The sequence below is a fragment of the Ranitomeya imitator genome, chromosome 2 (assembly GCF_032444005.1).
Source record: "Ranitomeya imitator isolate aRanImi1 chromosome 2, aRanImi1.pri, whole genome shotgun sequence".
NCBI classification, from domain to species: Eukaryota; Metazoa; Chordata; class Amphibia; order Anura; family Dendrobatidae; genus Ranitomeya; species Ranitomeya imitator.
Window position 1 is genome coordinate 731459093 of NC_091283.1, and position 25932 is coordinate 731485024.

At 43.7% G+C, this 25932-nt stretch overlaps 1 protein-coding gene across 1 annotated transcript in view; it reads right to left on the bottom strand.

The window, feature by feature from the left end:
- Positions 1–309: 309 nt before the first annotated feature.
- The window catches only part of LOC138666803 (steroidogenic acute regulatory protein, mitochondrial-like), a 38547-nt gene continuing 12924 nt past the window's right edge, over positions 310–25932 (bottom strand). The window contains exons 3-7 of the mRNA XM_069754977.1: positions 24588–24724; positions 24351–24506; positions 15818–16002; positions 7660–7753; positions 310–438 (exon numbers count right to left, since the gene is read on the bottom strand). Of these exons, the coding sequence (XP_069611078.1) occupies positions 310–438; positions 7660–7753; positions 15818–16002; positions 24351–24506; positions 24588–24724 (701 nt within the window). The remainder of the gene's footprint in view (positions 439–7659; positions 7754–15817; positions 16003–24350; positions 24507–24587; positions 24725–25932) is intronic.

The following is a 25932-nucleotide window of genomic DNA, read 5'->3' on the forward strand; positions in this document are numbered from 1 at the left end:
AGACGCTTCTGGCCTCACTGCATTAAGCGAGGCAGCGCACGTTTAGTCGGCATGTGCCTGCATGTATGCAAATCCCATATTTGCGGTCACGTGCCTTCTGCTCCTGGCACCAGGACTGTAGGATCCTCACAGAGCACAGCACATGCGATGTGAGGATTCACAAGACTGCAGTCACAGTTACTGTAGACTTGTACGCTAAGGCAGGACAACCCCTTTAAGACCTGCAAGCAAGTCTAAAACAGTTAAGATGGGTATATTCACAAATAAATCATACTAATAGTATCAATAAAAGCATATTTTGTATATTTCTTAGGATAGAGCCGCTGTAACAGGTGAAAATTCGTTTTCACTTGATGACAGATGTCTCCTCAGATGTTTAATAAAATCGGCTTGTGACTGTGACAGGGCTCGGTCAGTCGCAGACTGCGGTATCCACCCCTATGGAAAGAAAGTGTAGAGAAGAATAGTTAGAGGTTGTTTATTATCTGTTAAAGGGAACCTGTCACCCCGAAAATCGTGGGTGAGGTAATCCCACCGGCATCAGGGGCTTATCTGCAGCATTCTGTAATGCTGTAGATAAGCCCCCGATGTTACCTGAAAAAGGAGAAAAAGACGTTAGATTATACTCACCCAGGGGCGGTCCCGCTGCTGGTCAGGTCGGATGGGCGTCTCCGGTCCGCTCCGGCGCCTCCTATCTTCTTTCCATGACGTCCTCTTCTGATCTTCAGCCACGGCTCCGGCGCAGGCGTATTTTGCTCTGCCCTGTTGAGGGCAGACAAAGTACTGCAGTGCGCAGGCGCCGGGCCTCTGACCTTTCCGGCGCCTGCGCACTGCAGTACTATCCTCTGCCCTCAAGAGGGCAGAGCAAAGTACGCCTGCGCCGGAGCCGTGGCTGAAGATCAGAAGAGGACGTCATGGAAAGAAGATAGGAGGCGCCGCAGCGGACCGGAGATGCCCATCCGACCTGACCAGCAGCGGGACCGCCCCTGGGTGAGTATAATCTAACGTCTTTTTCTCCTTTTTCAGGTAACATCGGGGGCTTATCTACAGCATTACAGAATGCTGCAGATTAGCCCCTGATGCCGGTGGGATTACCTCACCCGCGATTTTCGAGGTGACAGGTTCCCTTTAAAGGGGTTATCCTCTACTTGGACAAACCCTTCTTTAATTTAAAAAAAAACTCTTATACATATTTTGCGCATTGGCACCATGCAAACAATGTCGGCTTCCGGTCTCTCAGAGCTGGCATGACATGGTTATGCTACATGCACATTGCAACCAATCAGCAGCTGGTTATGGCCTACTTCCCTCACATTTCTGTCAGATATTTGAGCTTCACCTGAGGAAACTGAGCGCTGCAGCCCAACAGCGGCCACGGATTATTATGCCTTGTGAGTACTGCCAAAATATAATGTGAGCTTCTGGAGACCCAGCGCCGATGCAGAAGGTAAGTATAAGGGGTTTTGTTCATAGCATCACACTAGGCGTATTTTCAGCGTTTTATTCTGCAGCAAAACCTGATCTCTTGGCACTAAAGAACCTGCAGAAAAAAGTATGTTTTCCTTGCGTTTCTTATGCTTTTTTCGAGTGTTTATTGCATGCTATCTGTTAGGGCTAGCGGAAAGCACTAAATAATAAAGAGGTAGATATGAGGTGCGCTCTCAGCTCAGGGTCCACCATGCAGAGATAGTACCTGCTGCTGAGTAATGGTGGATGGACACTTGCTCACACGTGGGTTAGACTTCACCCAGTGTGAATGGAAGCGAACTCTGTTGCTTCACAGAGTTGCCAAAGTACGCTGCGCCCTGTTAGCAGTCACAGGGTGCAGCTGCAAGACACTAGTGGGATCCCTATGAATCACCCCCACTAAACTGGTGATTGGACTCGCTCTGACCTTCGGTGGCTTTTGAGCCCGCACCTAAGGACGCCCCGAGTCAGATGCAGAGTCCAAGTGGGAGTTCTCACCCTACAAACAGGCTGTCAGGAAAGCGCACTGATTGCACAGGGTGCCGTACAGATGGGCACTGGAAAAGGCACTGTAACATGTGCAACGCGTGCAGGTAGCACTGTCGGGCGCTAGATAGCTTCCACCATTCGCGAGCAGTCAACAACACAAGGAATGAGAATGATTAAGGAACTTTCATCCATCGACAGTCATTCATCTACACACACACATGTTATCAAGTTTATACTAGCGCATGGTCGTGTGTGTTAGGGGTCGAGTTCCTGCCTCTGCACAGGGGGAATCTTGGGCCATCTCCGCTGCGGTCTCCCATTCTTCTCCTGCCGCAGTGGAGCTTGCTCAGCGGAGACGTCGATCCCAGCGTCTCGCTCAGTTTGACTCTGTGCTAAGAGTTACTGCTGCGTTTCCTGCTTCTCCCATTGAAGTCAGTGCTGGGCAGCGGCGAGTGGACGCTTCTGGGGCTAAGTCCTGCTTTTCACATTCTGAGCATGCCCAGAGTAAGATCTCTCAGTGGAGATCGAGGGTCACATGATCAGATACTGCAGCTAAGGTCCTTGTAGCTGCTAGGACTAAATCCTGCTTTGCACTCTGAGCATGCCCAGGGCGAGATCTCTCAGTGGAGATCCAGGGTCACATGCTCAGGTGCTGCAGCACTCCATTGGTCCTTCTTTGAAAGGTCCTAAACATGCTGCAGCGGCCATGCGCTAGTATTGTCTTTATATTATGTGTGTGTGTAGATGGATGTATGTCGAAGGATGAAAGCTCCTAAATATCCCATTCCTAGTGTTGTTGTCTGTTTGTGGATGGAGGTAGCTATCTAGCGCCCGACTAGCCATCAGCACGATACACACATTACAGCGTCTAGTTGCTGTGACTGCCAGTGCGGCGCCGTGCGCTTTCTCTGTGCTTTCCTGACCCAAGCCTGGGTGGTTAGTGGCGCCCGCCAGTGCGGCACCGCACGCACTCTCGTGCCTCTAAAATATATTCTCTTGGTGCGGTACTGTGGCCCTGTGACGCAACAGGGTTCGCTTCCTCCACACTGGGTGAAGTTAACCCATGTGTGTATTCATATTATACCGCCATATCGTCCGTCTCTACTAGCAGCAGGGTTTTCACCTGCACGGTGGACCTCGGACGGCGAACGCACCTAATACCATTACATCTTATACTTGGTGCGTTCCGCCAGTCCTAACAGTGTGGCCATGCGAACCTTTTATAGCGGAAGCTCTCCAGGACCTTCCTAGTGATCCAATAGGAGCTGCTACAGGACCTGAGCATGTGACCCCCGAACTCCAATGAGAGGTCGTCCCTTGGGCATGCTCAGTCGAGAAAAAGAAGGACTTAGTCCCAGGAGCGTCTGCTCGCCGCTGATCAATGCTGGTTACAATGGCTGGACCTGGAATTGAATCAGTAACTAAGCGCACAGTATCTGCCTGAGTCAGACGCTGGGACCGATGTCTCTGCTGAGCAGGCTACACTGCGGCTGGAAGAGAATGGGAGACCGCAGTGGACATGGTTCGAGATTCCCCCTGTGCAGCTGCGGGAACTCAACACCTAACACTATATTTGTCTCTTGTACATGCTAATAAAGTTTAGTATTGCAAAAAAAAGTCCTATTCTAAAGAATGAGGTTTTGGCACAAACACTGCAAAACCTGATAACTGTGTTTTTTTAATTTGTTTTTTCACCTTACATTCAAGTCAATGGGTAAAAAACACTGAAAAAACGCTAAAAGAAGTGACATGCTCTATGTCCAAAAAACCATGCAAAGCACAAAATACTCATGACAAAAAAAAAACAACTTGTGTGCATCAGATGTCTGAAATCTCATAGGCTTTTTTGGTACTGTAAAAAGCAGCTGAAAATTGGCATAACACAAGCCTAAAAAAACAGCAAAAATGCCCAGTGTGAACTTAGCCTAAAGCTTTTGCTGCTGAAAGTGAGAAATCAACATTGTGAATCAATTTCTTAGAATTTCATCTATGCTGGTACTGCACTATGCTGTGGATTTGTCTACATCTCATGTGCATGTAGCCTGACAGTTCAGATGTAGAACATCATTGTTATGGTCGTATGTATGTGGAGACAAATCAGTTCCTTGCCTATTAGTGAGAGAAATTTGTATGCTTGTAGTAGACAGTCAAGACAAACATGATCAGTTGCTTTGTAAAGTTTTGCTCCAGGCTCATGGACAAACAAGTATTCACGCCTACAATAGCTTGTTCTTATTGCACAGGCAAAGGCTATACTTAGAAATTCTACATCCAAACCACTGCTTTTAGGAAAATATGCCACAGAACAAATACTAGACGTTAAGACCATCCCGAATAGGGTCACCATGACGTGGTGGGATGGCTTTTACTTTTTTTGATCAAAATTATGTGACCTAAGCACCCTGACCTTATGATGACCTTATTATGCCTCTGTACAAAATTTTCTCATAATACATCAATGTGCAAGTGTCCTCAAATATTTTGAAGGAAAGATACCTTACCAGCCATCTATGGTTCAATAAGATCAGCGCAAATTGAATTTACAAAAATCTGTGTATTCAAAAAATGTGGATTTTTTTGTATATTTGTGTAGAATTAAATTCTATTCAAATAAATTTGCTCATCTCTAGTTGATGGGCTGTATCCTATAATTCAATGACCCAACATTTGCATATGACATGTTAGAAAAAAACATACAAAATATACCATATTTTTCAGGCTGCATGATTAATGCAAGCAAAAATCTTGGAAATGCATATAAAGTAGAGAAAAAAGTATTTAGTCAGCGACCAATTGTGCAAGTTCTCCCTCTTAAAAAGATGAGAGAGGCCTGTAATTGCCATCACAAGTAGACAACAACTATGAGAGTCAAAATGAGAAAACAAATCCAGAAAATCACCTTGTATGATTTGGCAAGATTTATTTTGCAAATTATGGTGGAAAATAAGTATGTAGTCACCTAAAAACATGAAATATTTCTGGCTCTCACAGACCTGTAACTTCTTCTTTAAGAAGCTCCTCTGTCCTCCACTCATTACCTGTAGTAATTGCACCTGTTTGAACTTGTTATTAGTATAAAAGACACCTGTCCACAACCTCAAACAGTCACACTCCAAACTCCACTATGGTGAAGACCAAAGAGCTGTCAAAGGACACCAGAAACAAAATTGTAGCCCTGCACCAGGCTAGGAAGACTGAATCTGCAATAAGCAAACAGCTTGATGTGATGAAATCAACTGTGGGAGCAATAGTAAGAAAATGGAAGACATACAAGACCACTGATAATCTCCCTCGATCTGGGACTCCATGCAAGATCTCACTATGTGGGGTCAAAATGATCACAAGAACAGTGAGCAAAAATCCCAGAACCACACAGGGGACCTAGTGAATGACCTACATAGAGCTGGGACCACTGTAACATAGGCTACCATCAGTAACACATTACGCTGCCAGGGACTCAGATCCTGCAGTGCCAGACGTGTCCCTCTGCTTAAGCCAGGACATGTCTGGGCATTCTGAGTTTTTCTAGAGAGCATTTGAATTGTCCAGAAGAGTATTGAGAGAATGTCATATGGTCTGATGAAACCAAAGTAGAACTGTTTGGTAGAAACAAAACTCTGCATGTTTGGAGGAGACATAATTCTGAGTTGCATCCAAAAAACACCATACCTACTGTGAAGCATGGGGGTGGCAACATCATGCTTTGGGGCTGTTTCTCTGCAAAGGGACCAGGACAAATGATTTGTGTACATTAAAGACTGAATGGGGCCATGTATCATAAGATTTTGAGTGCAAACCTCCTTCCATCAGCAAGGGCATTGAATATGAAACATGGATGGGTCTTTCAGCATGATATGATCCCAAGCACACCGCCAGGGCAACGAAGGAGTGGCTTAGCAAGAAGCATATGAAGGTCCTGGAGTGGCCTAGCCAGTCCCCAGATCTCAACCCCATAGAAAACCATTTGAGGGAGTTGAAAGTCCGTGTTGCCCTGCGACAGGCCAACATACCACCAATAGTGTGTGCCAACCTTGTGAAGACTTACCGAAAACGTTTGACCACTGTCATTGCCACCATAATTTGCAAAATAAATCTTGCCAAATCACACAAGGTGATTTTCTGGATTTGTTTTCTTATTTTGACTCTCATAGTTGTTGTCTTCCTATGATATGAATTACAGGCCTCTCTCATCTTTTTAAGTGGGAGAACTTGTGTGTGTCCCATCATTAGCACTTCTTCATCAGACTATCTGTTGAAGAAGCACTTGGTTAACAAAGGCCAATAGTCATCTCAGAAATCTGGGGATGTAAATCTTTTCTCCCATCCACACCTGGAGATCACCAGCGGAGGTGAGTAGGAAGGTGAATGGGATATTTGTAAATTTGGCTGTAGAGCTGAGTGCATAATGCCTGTGCTGTAGAGCTGTGTGTATAATGCCTGTGCTGTAGAGCTGTGTGTATAATGTCTGTGCTGCTGAGCTGTGTGTGTTTAATGCCTGTGCTGCTGAGCTGTGTGTGTATAATGCCTGTGCTGTAGAGCTGTGTGTATAATGTCTGTGCTGCTGAGCTGTGTGTGTATAATGCATGTGCTGCTGAGCTATGTGTGTATCATGCCTGTGTGGCTGAGCTGAGTGTGTATATAATGCCTTTACTATAGGGCTGAGTGTGTATATAATGTCTGTGCTGTAGAGCTGTGTGTATAATGTCTGTGCTGTAGAGCTGTGTGTATAATGTCTGTGCTGTAGAGCTGTGTGTATAATGTCTGTGCTGTAGAGCTGTGTGTATAATGTCTGTGCTGTAGAGCTGTGTGTATAATGTCTGTGCTGTAGAGCTGTGTGTATAATGTCTGTGCTGTAGAGCTGTGTGTATAATGTTTGTGCTGTAGAGCAATGTGTATATTGTCTGTGCTGTAGAGCTGTGTGTATAATGCCTGTGCTGTATAGCTGAGTGTATAATGCCTGTGCTGTATAGCTGAGTGTATAATGCCTGTGCTGTAGAGCTGTGTGTATAATGCCTGTGCTGTAGAGCTGTGTGTATAATGTCTGTGCTGCTGTGCTGTGTGTGTATAATGCCTGTGCTGCTGAGCTGTGTGTGTATAATGCCTGTGCTGTAGAGCTGTGTGTATAATGCCTGTGCTGTAGAGCTGTGTGTATAATGCCTGTGCTGTAGAGCTGTGTGTATAATGCCTGTGCTGCTGAGCTTTGTGTGTATAATGCCTGTGCTGTAGAGCTGTGTGTATAATGCCTGTGCTGTAGAGCTGTGTGTATAATGCCTGTGCTGTAGAGCTGTGTGTATAATGCCTGTGCTGTAGAGCTGTGTGTATAATGCCTGTGCTGTAGAGCTGTGTGTATAATGTCTGTGCTGTAGAGCTGTGTGTATAATGCCTGTGCTGCTGAGCTGTGTGTGTAAAATGCCTGTACTGCTGAACTGTGTAATCCCTCCAATTCTTTATACCATTGGGGAAGTTTTAAATAGTAAAGAAATAAGTTTTAATATTTTTCTTGTCTTAATTTGAGATTTTGGAGCATCCTATAGCAGGGCATGACTGAAAAATATGGTATTTATATTATCACATGGCACATGTGAAGCTGTTTGACAGCACCATATTTTTATGTTCTTATATTGCAAATAACATGACAAAATCCTTCAGATAATTACAGTTTTGGAACTATTTAAAGACATAAAAATATCAATAGAGGCTAACCTTAAGATCTAGGCTTAGAAGCCATGTGAAATGAGTTTTTCCATTGTCGCCATCTATGGGCTGGAGAACAATACAGGTGAGACCAGCTTCTGCCCTGCAAAAACAGAAGTGTTAGTTCTCTACTGCAGTCAATTAATCATAAACTTTTGTTTAAAGGGAACCTGTCACCTGAATTTGGCGGGACCGGTTTTGGGTCATATGGGCGGAGTTTTTGGGTGTTTGATTCACCCTTTCCTTTCCCGCTGGCTGCATGCTGGACGCAATATTGGATTGAAGTTCATTCTCTGCCCTCCGTAGTACATGCCTGCGCAAGACAAGATTGCTTTGCGCAGGCGTGTACTATGGAGGACATAGAATGAACTTCAATCAATTATTGCGGCCAGCATGCAGCCAGCGGGTAAGGAAAGGGTGAATCAAACAACTGAAAACTCCGTCCATTTGACCAAAAACCGGTCCCGCCAAATTCAGGTGACAGGTTCCCTTTAAATGACAGAGTTACTGAGAGGCTAAGGTGGTAGGTAGCCCAAGTTCAGTGATTTGTGTGCATCCCCATCCAGAGAAGGCACCGCCATCCTTCATAGCCCCTCTCAGGTACTGTACACGCTTAATGAAGGGCATGCAGAAATAATATGCTCCAAATTCATTAAGTTGCAAACGCCTTCATCATATCAGTGTATACCGCCACTTTTGTTAAATTTGTCAGGTGGCTGTTGTAACGGCCTGGCTCCTCCCCAGCTTTGACATCTTTGGCAAAAAGGTCTTTAAAGTTGTGTCAAAAAGCTAAAAGTCACAATTTTCTTTTTGCAACTTCACATTGCTCAAAAATGTTGGCATAAACTGGCAAAAACTGGCATAAACAGTTTGGTGAATTAGGGCCTTAAACCCCTTAGCGACAGAGCCAAATTTTAAAAATCTGACCAGTGTCGCTTTATGTAGTAATAACTCTGGAACGCTTTGACAAATTCCAGTGATTTTGAGAACGTTTTTTTGTGACACATTATACTTTATGATAATGTTAAATTTAGGTTGATATGTTTTGTGTTTATTTATAAAAAATATCAGAAATTTGACAAAAATGTAAAAAAAATAGCAATTTTCAAACTTTGAATGATTATCCCTTTAATCCAGATAGTCATACCACAGAAAAACATTAATAAATAATATTTCCTACATGTCGGCTTTACATCAGCACCATTTGTAAAACGTTATTTTATTTTGTTAGCATTTTAGGAGGTTTAAAGTGTAGCAGTAATTTTTCATTTTTTAAAGGAAATTTACAAAATTATTTTTTTAGGAATCTATCCAAGTTTGCATTGACTTTTCCTATACAGGTCCTTCTCAAAAAATTAGCATATAGTGTTAAATTTCATTATTTACCATAATGTAATGATTACAATTAAACTTTCATTATAGATTCATTATCCACCAACTGAAATTTGTCAGGTCTTTTATTGTTTTAATACTGATGATTTTGGCATACAACTCCTGATAACCCAAAAAACCTGTCTCAATAAATTAGCATATCAAGAAAAGGTTCTTTAAACGACCTATTACCCTAATCTTCTGAATCAACTAATTAACTCTAAACACATGCAAAAGATACCTGAGGCTTTTATAAACTCCCTGCCTGGTTCATTACTCAAAACCCCCATCATGGGTAAGACTAGCGACCTGACAGATGTCAAGAAGGCCATCATTGACACCCTCAAGCAAGAGGGTAAGACCCAGAAAGAAATTTCTCAACAAATAGGCTGTTCCCAGAGTGCTGTATCAAGGCACCTCAATGGTAAGTCTGTTGGAAGGAAACAATGTGGCAGAAAACGCTGTACAACGAGAAGAGGAGACCGGACCCTGAGGAAGATTGTGGAGAAGGACCGATTCCAGACCTTGGGGAACCTGAGGAAGCAGTGGACTGAGTCTGGTGTGGAAACATCCAGAGCCACCGTGCACAGGCGTGTGCAGGAAATGGGCTACAGGTGCCGCATTCCCCAGGTAAAACCACTTTTGAGCTACAGAGAAGCAGCACTGGACTGTTGCTAAGTGGTCCCAAGTACTTTTTTCTGATGAAAGCAAATTTTGCATGTCATTCGGAAATCAAGGTGCCAGAGTCTGGAGGAAGACTGGGGAGAAGGAAATGCCAAAATGCCTGAAGTCCAGTGTCAAGTACCCACAGTCAGTGATGGTGTGGGGTGCCATGTCAGCTGCTGGTGTTGGTCCACTGTGTTTCATCAAGGGCAGGGTCAATGTAGCTAGCTATCAGGAGATTTTGGAGCACTTCATGCTTCCATCGGCTGAAATGCTTTATGGAGATGAAGATTTCATTTTTCAGCACGACCTGGCACCTGCTCACAGTGCCAAAACCACTGGTAAATGGTTTACTGACCATGGTATTACTGTGCTCAATTGGCCTGCCAACTCTCCTGACCTGAACCCCATAGAGAATCTGTGGGATATTGTGAAGAGAAAGTTGAGAGACGCAAGACCCAACACTCTGGATGAGCTTAAGGCCGCTATTGAAGCATCCTGGGCCTCCATAACATCTCAGCAGTGTCACAGGCTGATTGCCACCATGCCACGCCGCATTGAAGCAGTCATTTCTGCCAAAGGATTCCCGACCAAGTATTGAGTGCATAACTGAACATTATTATTTGTTGGTTTTTTTGTTTGTTATTAAAAAACACTTTTATTTGATTGGATGGGTGAAATATGCTAATTTATTGAGACAGGTTTTTTGGGTTATCAGGAGTTGTATGCCAAAATCATCAGTATTAAAACAATAAAAGACCTGACAAATTTCAGTTGGTGGATAATGAATCTATAATATATGAAAGTTTAATTGTAATCATTACATTATGGTAAATAATGAAATTTAACACTATATGCTAATTTTTTGAGAAGGACCTGTATATTGGAAACCCCCCCAAACTGATACAATTTTAAAAACAGCACCCCTAGACATATTGAAAACTGCATACAGGTAGTTTATTAACCCTTCAGGTGCTTTTCAAGAATTAATACAAAGTGGCATGATAGGAATGAAAAAGATGATTTTTACCAAATGTCGCTAACTTCTGAACAGGCCGCTACAGCTGTCAGACTCTAAGGCCGCTATTTGCTCGTGAATTGCCATGGCAAACATCAGGACCACACAATCATGATCTCAGGGTGCCGATGGGGAAAAAGAGGAAGACCCCACACTCTGTTAACTATTTATATGATATAGTCATTATTTACAGCAGCATCTAAGGGGTTAAACAGATATGGACGGTGACAACACTGATCGTGGCTGATGCAGCTAGTTGTCAGCTATAGTGTACAGCCGACAGCTGCTGGATTGTCACCTGTATGGGGAGGCTATTCTCTTATATCTCAGGTCAGTTAAAAGACGCATTGGCGGTCATTAACCCCTTTACCCCCAAGGGTGGTTTGCACGTTAATGACCAGGCCAATTTTTACAATTCTGACCACTGTCCCTTTATGAGGTTATAACTCCGAAACGCTTCAACGGATCCTGGTGATTCTGACATTGTTTTCTCGTGACATATTGTACTTCATGATAGTGGTAAAATTTCTTTGATAGTACCTGCGTTTATTTGTGAAAAAAACGGAAATTTGGCGAAAATTTTGAAAATTTCGCAATTTTCAAACTTTGAATTTTTATGCAATTAAATCACAGAGATATGTCACACAAAATACTTAATAAGTAACATTTCCCACATGTCTCCTTTACATCAGCATAATTTTGGAACCAATTTTTTTTTTTGTTAGGGAGTTATAAGGGTTAAAAGTTGACCAGCAATTTCTCATTTTTACAACACCATTTTTTTTTAGGGACCACGTCTCATTTGAAGTCATTTTGAGGGGTCTCTATGATAGAAAATGCCCAAGTGTGACACCATTCTAAAAACTGCACCCCTCAAGGTGCTCAAAACCACATTCAAGAAGTTTATTAACCCTTCAGGTGTTTAATAGGAATTTTTGGAATGTTTAAATAAAAATGAACATTTAACTTTTTTACACAAAAAATTTACTTCAGCTCCAATTTGTTTTATTTTACCAAGGGTAACAGGAGAAATTGGACCCAAAAAGTTGTTGTCCAATTTGTCCTGAGTACGCTGATACCCCATATGTGGCAGTAAACCACTGTTTGGGCGCATGGGAGAGCTCGGAAGGGAAGGAGCGCTATTTGACTTTTCAATGCAAAATTGACAGGAATTGAGATGGGACGCCATGTTGCGTTTGGAGAGCCACTGATGTGCCTAAACATTGAAACCCCCCACAAGTGACACCATTTTGGAAAGTAGACCCCCTAAGGAACTTATCTGGATGTGTGGTGAGCACTTTGACCCACCAAGTGCTTCACAGAAGTTTATAATGCAGAACCGTAAAAATAAAAAATCATATTTTTTCACAAAAATTATATTTTTGCCCCCAATTTTTTATTTTTCCAAGGGTAAGAGAAGAAATTGGACCTCAAAAGTTGTTGTCCAATTTGTCCTGAGTACGCTGATACCCCATATGTGGCAGTAAACCACTGTTTGGGCGCATGGGAGAGCTCGGAAGGGAAGGAGCGCAGTTTGACTTTTCAATGCAAAATTGACAGAAATTGAGATGGGACGCCATGTTGCGTTTGGAGAGCCACTGATGTGCCTAAACATTGAAACCCCCCACAAGTGACACCATTTTGGAAAGTAGACCCCCTAAGGAACTTATCTAGAGGTGTGGTGAGCACTTTGACCCACCAAGTGCTTCACAGAAGTTTATAATGCAGAACCGTAAAAATAAAAAATCATATTTTTTCACAAAAATTATATTTTTGCCCCCAATTTTTTATTTTTCCAAGGGTAAGAGAAGAAATTGGACCTCAAAAGTTGTTGTCCAATTTGTCCCGAGTACGCTGATACCCCATATGTGGCAGTAAACCACTGTTTGGGCGCATGGGAGAGCTCGGAAGGGAAGGAGCGCCGTTTGACTTTTCAATGCAAAATTGACAGGAATTGAGATGGGACGCCATGTTGCGTTTGGAGAGCCACTGATGTGCCTAAACATTGAAACCCCCCACAAGTGACACCATTTTGGAAAGTAGACCCCCTAAGGAACTTATCTGGATGTGTGGTGAGCACTTTGACCCACCAAGGGCTTCACAGAAGTTTATAATGCAGAGCCATAAAAATAAAACAAAATTTTTTCCCCACAAAAATTATTTTTTAGCCCCCAGTTTTGTATTTTCCCTAGGGTAACAGGAGAAATTGGACCCCAAAAGTTGTTGTCCAATTTGTCCTGAGTACGCTGATACCCCATATGTGGGGGGGAACCACCGTTTGGGCGCATGGGAGGGTTCGGAAGGGAAGGAGCGCCATTTGGAATGCAGACTTAGATGGAATGGTCTGCAGGCGTCACATTGCATTTGCAGAGCCCCTAATGTACCTAAACAGTAGAAACCCCCCACAAGTGACACCATTTTGGAAAGTAGACCCCCTAAGGAACTCATCTTGATGTGTTGTGAGAGCTTTGAACCCCCAAGTATTTCACTACAGTTTATAACGCAGAGCCATGCAAATGAAAAATATTTTTTTTTCCACAAAAATTATATTTTAGCCCCCAGTTTTGTATTTTTCCAAGGTTAGCAGGAGAAATTGGACCCTAAATGTTGTTGTCCAATTTGTCCTGAGTACGCTGATACCCGATATGTGGGGGGGAACCACCGTTTGGGCGCATGGGAGGGCTCGGAAGGGAAGGAGCATCATTTGGAATGCAGACTTAGATGGATTGGTCTGCAGGCGTCACATTGCGTTTGCAGAGCCCCTGATGTACCTAAACAGTAGAAACCCCCCACAAGTGACCCCATATTGGAAACTAGACCCCTCAATGAACTTATCTAGATGTGTTGTGAGAACTTTGAACCCCCAAGTGTTTCACTACAGTTTATAACGCAGAGCCGTGAAAATAAAAAATCTTTTTGTTTTCCCACAAAAATTATTTTTTAGCCCCCAGTTTTGTATTTTCCCAAGGGTAACAGGAGAAATTGGTCCACAAAAGTTGTTGTCCAATTTGTCCTGAGTACGCTGATACCCCATATGTTGGGGTAAACCCCTGTTTGGGCACACAGGAGAGCTCGGAAGGGAAGGAGCACTGTTTTACTTTTTCAACGCAGAATTGGCTGGAATTGAGATCGGACGCCATGTCGTGTTTGGAGAGCCCCTGATGTGCCGAAACAGTGGAAACCCCCCAATTATAACTGAAACCCTAATCTAAACACACCCCTAACCCTAATTCCAACGGTAACCCTAACCACACCTCTAACCCTGACACACCCCTAACCCTAATCCCAACCCTATTCCCAACTGTAAATGTAATCTAAACCCTAACCCTAACTTTAGCCCCAACCCTAACTGTAGCCCCAACCCTAACCCTAACCCTAGCCCTAACCCTAGCCTAACCCTAGCCCTAACCCTAACCCTAGCCCTAACCCTAGCCCTAACCCTAGCCCTAGCCCTAACCCTAACCCTAACCCTAGCCCTAACCCTAGCCCTAACCCTAGCCCTAACCCTAACCCTAGCCCTAGCCCTAACCGTAGCCCTAGCCCTAACCCTAGCCCTAACCCTAGCCCTAACCCTAGCCCTAACCCTAGCCCTAGCCCTAACCCTAGCCCTAACGGGAAAATGGAAATAAATACATTTTTTTTTATTTTTCCCTAACTAAGGGGGTGATGAAGGGGGGTTTGATTTACTTTTATAGCGAGTTTTTTAGCGGATTTTTATGATTGGCAGCCGTCACACACTGAAAGACCCTTTTTATTGCAAAAAATATTTTTTGCAATACCACATTTTGAGAGCTATAATTTTTCCATATTTTGGTCCACAGAGTCATGTGAGGTCTTGTTTTTTGCGGGACGAGTTGACGTTTTTATTGAAAACATTTTTGGGCACGTGACATTTTTTTATCGCTTTTTATTCCGATTTTTGTGAGGAAGAATGACCAAAAGCCAGCTATTCATGAATTTCTATTGGGGGAGGCGTTTATACCGTTCCGCGTTTGGTAAAATTGATAAATCAGTTTTATTCTTCGGGTCAGTACGATTACAGCGATACCTCATTTATATCATTTTTTTATGGTTTGGTGCTTTTATACGATAAAAACTATTTTACAGAAAAAATAATTATTTTTGCATCGCTTTATTCTCAGGACTATAACTTTTTTATTTTTTTGCTGATGATGCTGTATGGCGGCTCTTTTTTTGCGGGACAATATGACGCTTTCAGCGGTACCATGGTTATTTATATCTGTCCTTTTGATCGCGTGTTATTCGACTTTTTGTTCGGCGGTATGATAATAAAGCGTTGTTTTTTGCCTCGTTTTTTTTTTTTTTTTCTTACGGTGTTTACTGAAGGGGTTAACTAGTTTTATAGGTCGGGTCGTTACGGACGCGGCGATACTAAATATGTGTACTTTTATTGGTTTTTTTTTTTATTTAGATGAAGAAATGTATTTATGGGAATAATATTTTTTTTTTTTTCATTATTTTGGAATATTTTTTTTTAATTTTTTTTACACATTTGGAAATTTTTTTTTTTACTTTTTTACTTTGTCCCAGGGGGGGACATCACAGATCAGTGATCTGACAGTTTGCACAGCACTCTGTCAGATCACTGATCTGACATGCAGCGCTGCAGCCTTCACAGTGCCTGCTCTAAGCAGGCTCTGTGAAGCCACCTCCCTCCCTGCAGGACCCGGATCCGCGGCCATCTTGGATCCGGGGCTCGAGCAGGGAGGGAGGTGAGGAGACCCTCGCAGCAACGCGATCACATCGCGTTGCTGCGGGGGGCTCAGGGAAGCCCGCAGGGAGCCCCCTCCCTGCGCGGTGCTTCCCTGCACCGCCGGCACATCGCGATCATCTTTGATCGCGGTGTGCCAGGGGTTAATGTGCCGGGGGCGGTCCGTGACCGCTCCTGGCACATAGTGCCGGATGTCAGCTGCGATAGGCAGCTGACACCCGGCCGCGATCGGCCGCGCTCCCCCCGTGAGCGCGGCCGATCGGCTATGACGTACTATCCCGTCCAGGGTCAGATAAGCCCAGGGCACCTCGACGGGATAGTACGTCTAAGGTCACAGAGGGGTTAAGGGGTTAATTAAAAAAAAAATTAAGAAATGCTCCTACCTTATTATTCCTTTTTGAGGAGGCATTAACTGAGACTCCGTGGCAGTTCCAATAAGATACAGTGATGAACCTTTTCGGTAGCAGTGTCGTACACTAACAAAGTCTCTCTGCCTGACCATATTTGCAGGTATCTGGGCTGTAATTTCTCTTGTCAGTAGAGTATTTCTTCCAATTTTTTGTAGAATCTGAAAAAAAAAACAAGTAATCAACATTACTGCAAAACTGAAGCTGTACATAGAAATGACAAATAGTCCTTCATTCTATGTATATCACATGTGAAAATATTATGAGCGACAATTTTATACCCCACCAAGTCCACTTCAGGCTTTTTCTGTTCTCATAATAGAGAGCACATCCGCTTTGTGAAATTTGCTACATGATAATAGAATATTTCCAAAATGCTGATAGATTCAACTCCTGCCATCAAGAATCTATTAATGAGATATGAACTGCATCCTATAAATGTATCATAAATGTCCCAGATGGCACAACCCCTTTAAATATGCGTACAAATATACTGCTGGAGTTTGTAGTTTTTAACAGACGTTAAAGGTTTTTTTCCATCTCCAAGATCTATCCCAATATGTAGTAGGTGTAATAAAAATAATAATAATAATAATAATAATAGGAATACCTACATTTAGAAATGTAGTATAGTTCTTCTGATTCGCTATGTCACTTACCCCTTGTGCAGGGCATTGCACTAGCTTAAGTATCCATGGCTAGGACCACTCAGTGACAGTTAGCTGTTAGGGGTCGTAGCCATGGATACCAAAGCTACTACAATGCCCTGAGCATGGGGTAAGTAAGTGACTTGTGTTATGAGGAGAACTCTACCACATTGGAGGTGTTTGCTATTATTATTATTATTATTACACATACTACATATTGGGATAGGATCTTGGAGATGGGAATACCCCGTTAAAGCTATGCTCACATTTTTGCAATTTTTTTTGCTCTGTTTTTATATGCAAATTGAAAGTTGCTTTTTACAGAAGTTATCAGAATTGACAAATCTCCTGCCAGCCTTTTTAAATCTGCATCATGTCAGTTCTGTCACCGTTTTTGTAGCATTTTTTACCCATAGAAAGCAATAAGTGAAAAAAGATGCAAAAAAATGCAACTGTTTTTTTAGGTGTTTTTATGGCATTTATGAAGCATTTTTTGTGAAAGTGAACTTTATTAAACACTAGCTGAAGAGCCCGGCGTTGCCTGTGCATAGTAAATACCTGTGGTTAGTTATAGCACCTCACTTCTCTTATTTTCCCTTCACGCCTCTCATTTTCCCCCTCGCATTCTATTCATTCATAGAATTTTACAGCCACGAGCACAGCTGCATTAGCAGAGTTCCTGGGTGTAAAATGATTTAACCCCTTCAGATGGATTTACATCGTGGGACGTGACAGAACTATGGAAGGTATGGGATACTGTTGATTATTTTTCCTTTTTTACAGAACGAGGGTCTTCAGGTGGATTACCAGTATAATAAAATATTCCAGCAACCTGTGTCTTTATTTCATTAAAATACTTTGTAATAATGTGTGTGTGTTTTATTAACCATTTCATACTATTGGATTAATAATGCATAGGTGTCTTATTGACACCTCTCCATTATTAATCTGGCTTAATGTCACCTTACAATAGCCCTATGTGGCGTCATGGAAAGATCGCGTCCCTGCAGATCGGGTGAAAGGGTTAACTCCCATTTCACCCGATCTGCAGGGACAGGGGGAATGGTAGTTTAGCCCAGGGGGGGTGGCTTCACCCCCCCCCCCCCCCCGTGGCTACGATCGCTCTGATTGGCTGTTGAAAGTGAAACTGCCAATCAGAGCGATTTGTAATATTTCACCTATTATAACGGATGAAATATTACAATCCAGCCATGGCCGATGCTGCAATATCATCGGCCATGGCTGGAAACACTAATGTGCCCCCACCCCACCGATCGCCCCCCCAGCCCCCCGATCTGTCGGGTACACTGCTCCGGCTCCCCTCCGTCCTGTGCGCCGCTCCCCCCGTGCTCTTGTCCGCTCCCCCCGTGCTCCAATCACCCTCCCCCGTGCGCCAACCACCCCCCTGCACTCGGATCCTCCCCCCTGCAGTCCGATCCACCCCCCCTGAAGTCCGATCCACCCCCCGATGATCCAATGCACCCCCCCGTGTTCCGTTCCACCCCTCCCGCGCTCCGATCCACCCCCCTATGCTCCGATCCCACCCCCCCGTGCTCCCCCCCACCCCATCATACTTACCGATCCTGCCGGGGTCCGTCCGTCTTCTCCCTGGGCGCCGCCATCTTCCAAAATGGCGGGCGCATGCGCAATGCGCCCGCCGAATCTGCCTGCCGGCAGATTCGTTCCAAAGTGCATTTTGATCACTGAGATTATATCTCAGTGATCAAAATAAAAAAAATAATAAATGACCCCCCCCCCCTTTGTCACCCCCATAGGTAGGGACAATAAAAAACTAAAGAATTTTTTTTTCCCACTAATGTTAGAATAGGGTTAGGGGTAGGGTTAGGGTTAGGGGTAGGGTTAGGGGTAGGGTTAGGGTTAGGGGTAGGGTTAGGGGTAGGGTTAGGGGTAGGGGTAGGGTTAGGGGTAGGGTTAGGGGTAGGGTTAGGGGTAGGGTTAGGGGTAGGGTTAGGGGTAGGGTTAGGGTTAGGGCTAGGGTTAGGGTTTTGGTATGTGCACACGTATTCTGGTCCTCTGCGGATTTTCCGCTGCGGATTTGATAAATCCGCAGTGCTAAACCGCTGTGGATTTATGGCGGATTTACCGCGTTTTTTCTGCGCATTTCACTGCGGTTTTACAACTGCGATTTTCTATTTGAGCAGTTGTAAAACCGCTGCGGAATCCGCAGAAAGAAGTGACATGCTGCGGAATGTAAACCGCTGCGTTTCCGTTTTTCTGCAGCATGTGTACAGCGATTTTTGTTTCCCATAGGTTTACATTGAACTGCAAACTCATGGGAAACTGCTGCGGATCCGCAGCGTTTTCTGCAGCGTGTGCACATACCTTTAGAATTAGGCTATGTGCACACGGTGCGGATTTGGCTGCGGATCCGCAGTGGATTGGCCACTGCGGATTCGCAGCAGTGTTCCATCAGGTTTACAGTACCATGGAAAACCAAATCCGCTGTGCCCATGGTGCGGAAAATACCGCGCGGAAACGCTGCGTTGTATTTTCCGCAGCATGTCAATTCTTTGTGCGGATTCCGCAGCGTTTTACACCTGTTCCTCAATAGTAATCCGCAGGTGAAATCCGCACAAAAAACACTGGAAATCCACGGAAAATCCGCAGGTAAAACACAGTGCCTTTTACCCGCGGATTTTTCAAAAATGATGCTGAAAAATCTCACACGAATCCGCAACGTGGGCACATAGCCTTAGGGTTAGGGTTGGAATTAGGGTTGTGGTTAGGGTTGTGATTAGGGTTATGGCTACATTTGGGATTAGGGTTAGGGGTGTGGGGGGGTTAGTGTTGGAGGTAGAATTGAGGGGTTACCACTGTTTAGGCACATCAGGGGTCTCCAAACGCAACATGGTGCCACCATTGATTCCAGCCAATCTTGTATTCAAAAAGTCAAATGGTGCTCCCTCACTTCCGAGCCCCGACGTGTGCCCAAACAGTGGTTTACCCCCACATATGGGGTACCAGCATACTCAGGACAAACTGCGCAACAATTACTGGGGTCCAATTTCTCCTGTTACGCTTGTGAAAAACATCATTTTTGAGGAAAGAAAAATGATTTTTTATTTTCACGGCTCTGCGTTGTAAACGTCTGTGAAGCACTTGGGGGTTCAAAGTTCTCACCACATATCTAGATAAGTTCCTTGGGGGGTCTAGTTTCTAAAATGGGGTCACTTGTGGGGGGTTTCTACTGTTTAGCCACACCAGGGGCTCTGCAAACGCAACGTGACGCCCGCAGACCATTTCATCAAAGTCTGCATTTCAAAAGTCACTACTTCCCTTCTGAGCCCCGACGTGTGCCCAAACAGTGGTTTACCTCCACACATGGGGTATCAGCGTACTCAGGAGAAACTGGACAACAACTTTGGGGTCCAATTTCTCCTGTAACCCTTGGGAAAATAAAAATTCTGGGCTAAATAATTATTTTTGAGGAAAGAAAACGTATTTATTATTTTCACGGTTCTGCATTATAAACTTCTATGAAGCACTTGGGGGTTCAAAGTGCTCACCACACATCTAGATAAGTTCCTTTCGGGGTCTAGTTTCCAAAATGAGGTCACTTGTGGGGGGTTTCTACTGTTTAGCCACATCAGGGGCTCTGCAAACTCAACGTGACGCCCGCAGAGCATTCCATCAAAGTCTGCATTTCAAAACGTCACTACTTCAATTCCGAGCCCCGACATGTGCCCAAACAGTAGTTTACCCCCACATATGGGGTATCACCGTACTCAGGAGAAACTGGACAACAAATAATGGGGTCAAATTTCTCCTGTTACCCTTGGGAAAATTAAAAAATTCTGGGCTAATAATTATTTTTGAGGAAAGAAAATGTATTTATTATTTTCACGGCTCTGCATTATAAACGTCTGGAAGCACTTGGGGGTTCAAAGTGCTCACCACACATCTAGATAAGTTCCTTTCGGGGTCTAGTTTCCAAAATGGGGTCACTTGTGGGGGGTTTCTACTGTTAAGCCACATCAGGGGCTCTGCAAACGCAACGTGACGCCCACAGAACATTCCATCAAAGTCTGCATTTCAAAACGTCACTACTTCACTTCCCGAGCCCCGGCATGTGCCCAAACAGTGGTTTACCCCCACATATGGGGTATCAGCGTACTCAGGAGAAACTGGACAACAACTTTTGGGGTCAAATTTCTCCTGTTACCCTTGGGAAAATAAAAAATTGCAGGCTAAAAGATCATTTTTGAGAAAATATTTTTTTTTTTTTAATTTTCATGGCTCTGCGTTATAATCTTCTGTGAAGCACTTGGGGGTTCAAAGTCCTCACCACACATCTAGATTAGTTCCTTTGGGGGTCTAGTTTCCAAAATGGGGTCATTTCTGGTGGATCTCCAATGTTTAGGCACACAGGGGCTCTCCAAACGTGACATGGTGTCCGCTAATGATTGGAGCTAATTTTCCATTTAAAAAGCCAAATGGTGGTTTACCCCCACATATGGGGTATCAGCATACTCAGGACAAACTGGACAACAACATTTGGGGTCCAATTTCTCCTATTACCCTTGGCAAAATAGGAAATTCCAGGCTAAAAAATGATTTTTGAGGAAAGAAAAATTATTTTTTATTTTCATGGCTCTGCGTTATAAACTTCTGTGAAGCACCTGGGGGTTTAAAGTGCTCAATACGCATCTAGATAAGTTCCTTGGGGGTCTAGTTTCCAAAATGGGGTCACTTGTGGGGAAGCTCCAATGTTTAGGCACACAGGGGCTCTCCAAACGCGACATGGTGTCCGCTAACAATTGGAGCTAATTTTCCATTCAAAAAGTCAAATGGCGCTCCTTCCCTTCCGAGCCTTACCATGTGCCCAAACAGTGGTTTACCCCCACATGTGAGGTATTGGTGTACTCAGGAGAAATTGCCCAACAAATTTTAGGATCCATTTTATCCTGTTGCCCATGTGAAAATTAAAAAATTGAGGCTAAAAGAATTTTTTTGTGAAAAAAAAGTACTTTTTCATTTTTACGGATCAATTTGTGAAGCACCTGGGGGTTCAAAGTGCTCACTATGCATCTAGAAAAGTTCCTTGGGGCGTCTAGTTTCCAAAATGGGGTCACTTGTGGGGGAGCTCTAATTTTTAGGCACACGGGGGCTCTCCAAACGTGACATGGTGTCCGCTAAAGAGTGGAGCCAATTTTTCATTCAAAAAGTCAAATGGCGCTCCTTCCCTTCCAAGCCCTGCCGTGCGCCCAAACAGTGGTTTACCCCAACATATGAGGTATCAGCGTACTCAGGGCAAATTGCACAACAACTTTCATGGTTCAGTTTCTCCTTTTACCATTGGAAAAATAAAAAAATTGTTGCTAAAAGATAATTTTTGTGACTAAAAAGTTAAATGTTCATTTTTTCCTTCCATGTTGCTTCTGCTGCTGTGAAGCACCTGAAGGGTTAATAAACTTCTTGAATGTGGTTTTGAGTACCTTGAGGGGTGCAGTTTTTAGAATGGTGTCACTTTTGGGTATTTTCAGCCATATAGACCCCTCAAACTGACTTCAAATGTGAGGTGGTCCCTAAAAAAAATGGTTTTGTAAATTTCGTTGTAAAAATGAGAAATCGCTGGTCACATTTTAACCCTTATAACTTCCTAGCAAAAAAAAATTTTGTTTCCAAAATTGTGCTGATGTAAAGTATACATGTGGGAAATGTTATTTATTAACTATTTTGTGTCACATAACTCTCTGGTTTAACAGAATAAAAATTCAAAATGTGAAAATTGCGAAATTTTCAAAATTTTTGCCAAATTTCCGTTTTTATCACAAATAAACGCAGAATTTATTGACCTAAATTTACCACTAACATGAAGCCCAATATGTCACGAAAAAACAATCTCAGAACCGCTAGGATCCGTTGAAGCGTTCCTGAGTTATTACCTCATAAAGGGACACTGGTCAGAATTGCAAAAAACGGCAAGGTCTTTAAGGTCAAAATAGGCTGGGTCATGAAGGGGTTAACCCTTCATTACCCCATATCCCACCTCTACACAGGAATGGGAAGAGAGTGGCCAAGTTCCAGAATAGGCGCATCTTCCAGATGTGCCTTTTCTGGGGTGGCTGGGGGCACATGTTTTTAGCTGGGGGGGGGGCAATAACCATGGACCCTCTCCAAGCTATTAATATCTGCCCTCAGTCACTGGCTTTACCACTCTGGTGGAGAAAATTGTGCGGGAGCCCACGCCAATTTTTTCTGTGATTTAACCCTTTAATTTAATAGCTAGGTCACCCAAATTTTGCACATACACACTACTAACATTAGTAGTGTGGAATATGCCAAAAAAAAGGGATATGAGATGGTTTACTGTATGTAACCATGTCTCATATCATGTCGGGTTTGAGAAGGAGAAATGAAAAACCGACAATTGAATTACCGGCTTTTAAGCTATCTAGCACTGTAGGAAATATTAATATATATACATATATGTGTCTCACTGATATATATATATATATATATATATATATATATATATATATATATATATATATATATACCCCTATACTATGTGTGGACATTTATCTTAGCTATTCTATTCTAACTTGTCAGTGTGATTTTACTGTACACCGCACTGAATTGCTGGCTTTTCTATGGAGCACCGCTGCGTATTTCTGGCAAGTCACATGCATGGTCTGTGTGTAATCCATGTTTTTCTCGCCCCCATAGACTTTCATTGGTGTATTTTTTGCGCAATACGGTGACAAACGCAGCATGCTGCAATTTTCTACGGCCGTAGAAGAGCGTATAATACGGATCAGTAAAATACGGCAGATAGGAGCAGGGGCATAGAGAATCATTGTACTGTATGCAATCCGTATTTTCTGCACCTCTCATACATCCGTAAAACTCGCTAGTGTGAGGCCGGCCTAACCGGCACCCAATAAACATTGCAACAAAGCAACAAAAACGCAGTGAAAATGCTGAAAGATGAGTGTATTGAACACAGCGTTTTTACTGCCAAGAAAGCAGGTTTTGGCTGCAGAAAAAAATTGCAGCAAAATTTCTGCATGTGAACATAGCCTAAGGCTATGTGCACACGTTGCAGATTTGGGAGCAGAATTTTCTGCACAAAATCTGCATCTCCTGGCAGAAAACACAGGTGCAGATTAGATGCGTTCTTCTTGTAGATTGTGTGCGCTTTTGTTGCGGATTTTGTGCGGATTTCATGCGTTATTACCCCTGCAGATTTCTATAATGGAAGGGTGCAGAAACACCGCAGATCCGCACAAAAGAAGTGACATGCTCCTTCTTTCAATCCGCTGCGTTTTCCATGCAGAATTTTCTGCACCATTATCACAGCATTTTTTTTTCCTATTAATTTACATTGTACTGTAAATCACTTTGCGGATCTGCAACTTTTCTACGTGGAAAAAACCGCTGCAGATCCGCAGTAAATCAACATCGTGTGCACATAGCCTAATAATGTTGGGAAGAGACTGTTATAATTCAGGTAAGACCTTTCCACATGGCCCATCATACTGACATCGTAGTGTAGGGGTCCACTAGCCCCAGTGGAGACCTGTTACAATCTATTGCTCTTGATATGGTCGGTTTGATTCAATCATGTCCTTCTAATATTCGTTCTGAATTATTATTTGCACTGTAGAAAACCCTTGATGATTTTATATCAGCTTTCCTAATTGTTGCAGCCATCATATAGTAAACTATTCCACTGCAGCTAAAGTCATTGTAGCTGGGACTACAACACCCGTCCCCTGACCTCATGGTGACTCTACCAGGCTCTTACAAGCTATTTCCTATTTCATGCAACCTTCCAATGGTAATGTAAATACAGGATTACTATTATTACATCTACCAATAATTAGAACTTTCATGACCTGCACTTTGCTGATACTTGGATTCCATTGATCCATTTGTTCAAGTTGTTCAAAAAGTTGACTGTAGATGCGTTCTGGTGGTGAGTCTATTATTGCTTCAGCTCGGAATACTTTTCCTGTCCTTGGGAATGTTTTGCTGAGAATCCAATCACCATTCTGCAGAAAATAATTAACATGGATTAGTAAATAATATGGTAGGCTGTTGAATGCCATAGGTCAGACTGCTGGTGGCCATACCTGATATGTTTCAGCCTGCCACCCATCTTGCTGGAGCATACACATTGCTTGGTGAAGTGTGTCCTCAGCCTGAGAACAGTAAAACAACTCTTGGCTGGAAAGCATCGTGCCCTCTCTGTCCATAACTTTATTAATTCCTGTGAAATGCAGCATGTGAGGTTTTGATTAGTAGCACGTACACCTTTGCCTTTCAACTTACAGGGGATGTCCACTTCTTGGAAAACCCCTTCTTAAATACTATGTATAATGGGCTGTAGTCCTCGCACTTCCTTTGACTGTTCAAGGTGCATCTGAAGGAAGTGTGAGAATTGCAGCCCAATAGCGACTGATTATTATGTCAAATGAGCACTGAAGCCAATGTCACCTAAACACTGCAGCCAATGTCACCTGAGCACTGCAGCCAATGTCACCTGAGCACTGCAGCCAATGTCACCTGAGTACTGTAGCCAATGTCACCTGAGCAGTGCAGACAATGTCACCTCTGAGTACTGCAGCCAATGTCACCTGAGCAGTGAGGCCAATGTCACCTGAGCACTGCAGCCAATGTCACCTAAACACTGCAGCCAATGTCACCTGAGCAGTGCAGACAATGTCACCTCTGAGTACTGCAGCCAATGGCACCTGAGCACTGCAGCCAATGTCACCTGAGTACTGCAGCCAATGTTACCTGAACACTGCAGCCAATGTCACCTGAGCACTGCAGCCAATGTCACCTGAGCACTGCAGCCAATGTCACCTGAGCACTGCAGCCAATGTCACCTGAGCAGTGCAGCCAATGTCACCCCAGTACTGCAGTCAATGTCACCTGAGCAGTGCAGCCAATATCACCTGAGCACTGCAGCCAATGTCACCTGAGCACTGCAGCCAATGTCACCTGAGCAGTGCAGCCAATGTCACCTGAGCACTGCAGCCAATGTCACCTGAGCACTGCAGCCAATGTCACCTGAGCAGTGCAGCCAATGTCACCTGAGCACTGCAGCCAATATCACCTAAACACTGCAGCCAATGTCACCTGAGCAGTGCAGCCAATGTCACCTGAGTACTGCAGCCAATGTCACCTGAACACTGCAGCCAATGTCACCTGAGCACTGCAGCCAATGTCACCTGAGCAGTGCAGCCAATGTCACCCCAGTACTGCAGTCAATGTCACCTGAGCAGTGCAGCCAATGTCACCTGAGCAGTGCAGCCAATGTCACCTGAGTACTGCAGCCAATGTCACCTGAACACTGCAGCCAATGTCACCTGAGCACTGCAGCCAATGTCACCTGAGCAGTGCAGCCAATGTCACCCCAGTACTGCAGTCAATGTCACCTGAGCAGTGCAGCCAATGTCACCTGAGCACTGC